General features: G+C 47.9%; 1 protein-coding gene across 2 annotated transcripts in view; it reads right to left on the reverse strand.

Annotated features, from left to right (window-relative positions):
* The window catches only part of FRMD3 (FERM domain containing 3), a 231,118-nt gene that overhangs the window by 43,598 nt on the left and 180,404 nt on the right, over window positions 1-7,116 (reverse strand). For both annotated transcript variants that reach the window (XM_006769025.2, XM_006769024.2), the window contains exons 11-13: window positions 2,968-3,042; window positions 2,583-2,651; window positions 785-909 (exon numbers count right to left, since the gene is read on the reverse strand). In XM_006769025.2, coding sequence (XP_006769088.1) covers window positions 785-909; window positions 2,583-2,651; window positions 2,968-3,042 — 269 coding nt within the window. The remainder of the gene's footprint in view (window positions 1-784; window positions 910-2,582; window positions 2,652-2,967; window positions 3,043-7,116) is intronic.

Raw genomic sequence — 7,116 nt, forward strand, 5'->3', positions numbered from 1 at the left:
CTCTCTCTCTCTCTCTCTCTCACACACACACACACACACACACACACACACAATAAATAAATAAAACTCACTCCTAATTCTTTTTTTTTTAATGAAATTAATAGGAGAGATTCGTCTCACCAGGTACCAGTAGCAAGCAAGTATGGTGAGATTCTTTCTGGAATTAAGTCTCTAAAGGCACAAAATAAGAGGCCTAGAAGTGCATATATATGATGGTCTTTTAAAAATATAACAACTTTTGGGTTGAAATAGATTCTACAAATTTTAGCTTGCATCAAGGCTGTCAGACAAGGACTTGTGGAAAAAGGAGTGGCTGGAGAAATATGGAAACAGAAAGGGGATAACCAGTGTGGAGATACTTGTGATAAATCTTTATACCCACTAATGTAATTGTGATTATAGTCAAAAACTTCACCATCCAATAGAGGTTTCGGCAATGATGACAATGTTCTGAGTCTGAGCTGTCCAAGATGGTAGCCATTAGCCCCACTTGACTATTGAGCATTAGAAATCTAGCTATCATGGCTGAGAAACTGAATTTTTAATTTTAATTATTAAACTTAGTTTTAAATAGTTTTGTACCGATGAAATATCTCCAGGAGAAATTGAAAGAACTCTCAATACAATGCAGTTTTCTAGCTGTAAACAGCGCATCTACCAAAAGTACAGTTTCTGACTCACTCCAACCCCCACCCCAACCATTACCCAACGTACCCAGAGGTGGACCTCGCTCCCTCCTCCAGGCTAAGCCTGCAAGGTGGCCTTTGGAAAGATGCGTACTTACCCTCACCCAGGGGAAGGTCCTCTTCCTGCTCCCTGGGGGAAGGCAGCAAGGGCTGCAGGGGCTCCATATTAATAATGAGCTGTTTGTTCAAGGAGTGGGAACTGCGACTCTGGGAAATGTTGGTTCTGAAAACAGACAAGCCAGATAGAGTTGGTTTCCATTCAAACACCAGCCCCTCCATCCCAGTCGGCTATGCACATCCCAGCTGGGAACTGCCTCTGGACTCACAATGGGCTGGGCTAGTGAAAGACTGCCTAACATTCAAGACGCATAGCCCTTTGGGTCCTTAAGGCCCTGACAATGTGTCCATGTGTCCTAATGTACTTCCCCATATGTCATCAGACTCAGGCATGCTAGACTAGGTGACAACACAGGCATTCCAAAAGATATGGGAGGCAGGTGTCACTAGACTAGGCACAGAAAAGTGAATAAAGGGCATGGCTCAAACTAATGTAATAACCACAAAAACAAACAAACAAAAAAAACCTCTCCCAGGCAGATGGCACAGATGTTCCATAACTACAAGCTATTGTGTCGCTGGACATGCAATGTTTAACATCCCCGTTCAAATTCCTGCCCCAGTCACCAGCCAGCCACAGAGCGCAGCTCTGCTTTCCTTTCTCTTTTTGAAAGAGCACACACCTGTGCCAGTGGCTGTGACAGGCAGCAGATGGCAAGGCAACCATGCAGCTGCCTCATCAAGACTACTGGCTGGAAGCTGGGAAGCCCATATGCACTGCCTGCTGCAGGGGGCCTGCTGCCTAGCATAACAGAGAGGGAGGTAGGCACGTACGGTGGGTGCTTAAGCACCCTTCCTCTCCCCATGTTCCCTGTCAAAACCAAAACCAGCCCAGCTAGAGTGGCTCAGTGGTTGAGCATCCACCCATGAATCAGGAGGTCATGGTTGGATTCCCAGTCAGGGCACAAGTCTGGGTTGTGGGCTCAGTCCCCAGTAGGGAGTGCAAGAAGCAGGTGATCAATGATACTCTCTCTACATTGATGTTTGTATCCCTGACTCCCTCTTCCTTCCTTTCTCTGAAATCAGTAAAAAACAAAACAAACAAACAAAAAACCCCATCCTTCACATATGATGTCAAATGTCTCCTTCCCCTTAACACCCTCTGGAATTGGCTTCACAACACACACTCTCTCCTTCTCTGCTCACTTGACTCTCCCTTTTACAACTCGCCACGTTGGTCACCTCTGAGTCTCTGTAATTATAGTTGCACTAATCAGAATGAGCCCCACCTTGATAAACAACTTCAGGGCAGAGAGTGACATATCCATTCTCGTCAGCCTTACAGCACCTTGATGGGCACCCTGAAGAGTGTTCAGGTTTGAAACGACTGCAATCCTGGCTCAACATAACTGCCATCTCAGACTGACCAGAGTATCCCAGGCCAGCTGATGGGACTACCTGATACCTGGGCAGGTGTTTCCATAGGGAGTCGGGGATGGGGCATCAGGGAAGATCAGGACCCAGCCAGGAGATGACACAGCCTTGCCTCACACACATCCTGCTTACTCATGTGACACTCAAGGTCAAGTCAAGCCAATGACTCTCCACAGAGCAAACAACTCAAAACGGAGCCCAGCTGTGCTCTCACCACGGCCCAGCCAAGTCTGTCTGAGAGGGATTCCAGGGCAGTGAGAGTGCCATGCCTGGAACTAGGGCCAAAAAACAACATAGGGCCTGGCAGCAGTGCCCTTATACCCTTCTTGTCATTTGGCAAAGCCAGCATTTAAATCCCTCTGTCCATCCCAGAAGCCTCCAGAGCCCCAGGGAGCACCCACTCACCTGTGCACCTCCGGAGGCTCCCTCTGGATTCTGGAACTCGCCTCCACCACCTCTTTGGCAACCTTACCGCTGCAAAAGACAAAAACACCCGTCTCTGCACAGGTACTCAGCGCGGGAGAGGAGGGTGATGCACAAGCATTTTCTTTAAACTTCACAACTTCAACTGACTGACCCAGCTCTAGGTGCCCACACCTTCTCTCCCTCCATGCGGGGAAGTTACTATGAAGCTGCATGCAGAGCGCCCATGAGCATAAAAGATGGGTGAAATGGAAAGGGGGGACCAAAACAGGGGCATAAGCCAAAGTGCACTGATTTATAAGCAAAACATTCAAATGTCAATGCCTTCCCCCAGCCCCATCATCAAAACGGGACCGTAGGGACTCACCTGTATCGGAATCTACTTCCTTTAAAAAATATCTTGCTGCTGGACACAGTCTTGATCTGACTGGACTTGGCATACCTTTAAGAGAAAGCAAAGCAGTGGTAGTGACATTGGAAAGCCCACGCCCGGACACGGTGTGAAGTGTAGGTATCAGATACTTGTGACTGCCAGAAAGAAATAAGCTTTATTGTGTGAGTCAGCAAGCACACACACAAACCTGAAAAAAGTTTCACAAAGGAACTGTCAACTCTCACAGTATTTGCAGTCTTATCTTTATCTTTTCTATGTTTTCTTTTTTCATTCTTTTTAAATGTTGGTGATGACACACACACACACACACACATTCTTGCACCATCCACCACCTCCCCAATTAAGCAGGACCTGACCTTAGGCCAGCCGTGGGCAAACTACTGCCCGCAGGCTGGATCAGGCCTGTTTGAAATGAATAAAACTAAAAAAAAAAAAGACCGTACCCTTTTATGTAATGATGTTTACTTTGAATTTATATTAGTTCACACAAACATTCCATTCATGCTTTTGTTCCGGCCCTCTGTGGCCCTTGCCCACTCCTGCCTTAGGCTGTCTCTGTTAAAGATTTGGGTCTTTGTCCTCAGAACAATAGAAAACTGTAGTTACAGCCGAAACCGGTTTGGCTCAGTGGATAGAGCGTCGGCCTGCAGACTGAAAGGTCCCAGGTTCGATTCCGGTCAAGGGCATGTACATGGGTTGCGGGCACATCCCCAGTGGGGAGTGTGCAGGAGGCAGCTGATCGATGTTTCTCTCTCATCGATGTTTCTAACTATCTCTCTCCCTTCCTCTCTGTAAAAAATCAATAAAATATATTTAAAAAAAAAAAAAAAAGAAAACTGTAGTTACAGTCTTTGGCCAAACAGACCATTCTCCCTCCACCTCTGCACACAGGCTGAGCCAATTTCAAAGGATGAGAGGAAGAGCGAGGTGGACAGTAGAAGGGGTGCAGGCCTGAGGAGGGGGCTCCTGTCAAGGCAGAGCCCAGAAAACATGGAGTAGAAGCCCCAAGGACAGGTGAGACCACACCCTAACCTTCAACACCTATGACAGACCTGCTGTGCTGACTGCTGGCCAGAGCCGGGTGACAGCCCACACCTGGTAAAGAGGAAAAAAGTTCCCAGGAGGCTGGCTCAATGGAGAATACCCTACTGAGCCTCGTCCTCCTGTGAGGACCCACCTGCTCTGGGTCCCTCTGCCTCCTGCATCCCATCCCTAGAGAGCTGTGAGTGGCCTGGCATTTACCACGGGGCCTGAGAAACCTCCCTCTCCCTATCTTCTCAGCAGGGTTGTTGCTCCCAAGTCCTCCGCAGTCAAGGGAAGAGAAACTTTTAAAGAGCATCTGGGTTTTTTTTCATTGATTTTGTTGTTGCTGTTAGTGTTTACTAGGTTCTTGAGGTTCTTAGTTTGCTAAAAAGATTAAGAGCCTTCACTGGAGTGTTTGAAATTCAAACTCAACTCTGTGCCCAGGTGTAGAGGACACTGAAGCCCCCAGGTGTGGAGGGCACAGCAGCTCCAGTGACCCTGCTCTGGGGAGAGGTAGGCGGCCCTGGTCTCCACTGGTTCAGACTCAGCTCCCACCGTCCCAGGCCCCTCAGGGAGGCCGCTGCCTTCTCCCTACACCCAAATGGGTGGGAGGCCTCTGCGCTGCATGGAACATAAACCCTCAAAGTGCCTTGAGAAAACAGGTCAAAAGACACATTTCACAGAGAAAGCGCATTCTTGTCTGTGCAGGATGAGAGCAGGGTGGAACGCGTTGGCCTTTTTCTGGCAGCTGGTGGCCCTGGGTGATTATTGGTGTCACTTGATTTGCTCAGAGACACTCTCCCAAGAGCACTACTGCCAGCTCCCTGCCCCCCAAGTGCCCAGGTGGCTCCCGATAACATCTGGGTTGAGACCTTCCATGGAATTGTAACAGGGGTGTGTATCTGAGAGCTTGAGCAACCTAAACTCCCTGGGAGCTGGGAGACACAGACAGTAGGCTGGAAGGACGAGGATGTGGAAACAGAAAGTCGGACGTCCAGACTTGGGCGCGATTAGCAGCTCCTGCCGGGAGGGATACAAACACTGGTCCTCAGCTCCATCACTACAGTCTCACTCAGCAGGTCAGGAGAGGGGCCGGCAGTTTGCATTGCTATCAAACACCCCAGGCCATGTAAGGCTGCCCACTGGCCTTTAAGAACCTCTGAGTTCCCACATTCTAAGTGACCCAAGAGGTGTCATTTTACTTGAAAGAGCAGAGGCCCAGCTTCCTACCTGCTTCTGGTCCTGTGACCTAAATCAAGCCAAGTTTTTCTGAGTCCCAGTTTTCCCCAAATATCTTTAAGGGGGAAGGTGTTGTAAACTTAATTCATAGAATTCTGAAGAAGATGAAATGAGATTAAATGATTTGAAAGCACCTAGCGCACAACCTGCTCACTATACAGGGGTGGGCAAAGGTAGGTTTACAGTTGTGAGTGCACAAAACACAGTTTATTCTTGTATTATTTTCCGTACAAACAACTGTAAACCTACTTTTGCCAAACCCTGTATAATAGTTTCTGTCCCTCTCTCCCTCTCCACCTCTCTCCCTGTCTCCCTAATATCACCCTCAAAACCCCTCCATTGCCTTCTCACTATGGAGCTACCAAAGCCAAGTCTCTAAATCACAAGTTCCTGGGAACCGTGTCAAACACCCTGGGCGCTAGTGGAAGCGTCTTTATGCTCTAACTCTAGCTGAGCTCTGCCTCCCAGGCTCTCACGTCAACAAGCCCAGAGCCAAAGTCCTCTTCCCACCAAAGGCAATGAATGCACAACCGAGTTAAAGTAGCAATTCTCTTGCCTCCATCCTTCTTCTCCACCTGCCTTCTCCCACTTCTGCCTCCACCTTCCTGTGAAAACCCCAGCATAGAAGCACTGACTCTCCTCAAATATCTGACCTCACAGAGCAATCCAGACAGTCCCCAATTTACCTGACTTGACAACAACTGTGAGTTCAAATGGTGGCCTAGTCATGACTTATCTTTTGGTTGTCACAGTTCTTCACCACCCCTGATCCCGGGTCTGCCAGGGCAGCCACAGGACACAGAGACCCATGGCACTAGGGGATTTGCCAGCCCAGCCCTGCCTTTGAACTGTGTTTTAAATGGTGTAATGGATGTGAGATGCACCATGCATGTGGACAATGCCTGGAGCATGCAAAGTGTTCACTAAGTGTTGGCATCATACGGTACACGTAGAGCAGCCCTGCAGGAGCACACTCCCCTCGCCCTGCTTCTAACTTTTCTCCTCTGGCACCTGCTGCTGCAGAGGCTGGGCATGGAGGTCAGGTGCTTGGGAGACAATGGGTGGCGGCCTAAGAGGCCACCTCTAGAATTAATAATACAATTTTCCATTTTAACATGGTTTACAGCTTCTGGAGTAATCATAACAATAACAACATGTTATTAGTGAGCACCTACTAAGGGCTGTGCCCCATCCAAAGCACCTTAAACATACTAATTCATTTCTTTCCCACAGCTCTCTCCCAGGAGGAGGTAATCCACATTTTTACATGAGGAAACTAAGGCACAGACGGATTGTCACTTAACTATGGTCACATGGCAGAAGCAGGAGCAACCAGGCTGCAAAACCAAGTCTCCCTGTATTTTTTAAATAAGGCTTTAGCCATGCAGATTCTCAGACCTCAAGGGGCATCAGAACCACCTGGCAGGCTTCAGAAAACACAAGTTTCTGATTCAATAAGCCTAAGTGAGCCCAGGAATGCATTTTTAACACATTATAGGGACCTGGAGCTGGTGCAAGGACCCTACTTTGAGAATCACTCCATTAGAACCCTTAACCCTAGATTGCAAGTTTGTACCATGTGGGAAATTTTTATCACTACCAATATCTAGACCCCCTCACCCATTTCTGAATTTTTCAAAATAACAGCTTTATTGAGATATAATTCACATACCATAAGGTTTACCCTTTTCAGATTGTACACTTCAGTGGTGTTCAGTATAAACACTCATCAAGAAATACATTCATCACCCCAAAAGAACTGTCCCATAGCCATTAGCAATCACTTCCTGTTTCCCTTCCATGCCAGCACAGTGCACGGCACAAAGCAGATGATGTTCTGAATGGAAAAACCAGTGAGTG

This window comes from Myotis davidii, unplaced genomic scaffold (genome assembly GCF_000327345.1).
Source record: "Myotis davidii unplaced genomic scaffold, ASM32734v1 scaffold98, whole genome shotgun sequence".
NCBI lineage: Eukaryota > Metazoa > Chordata > Mammalia > Chiroptera > Vespertilionidae > Myotis > Myotis davidii.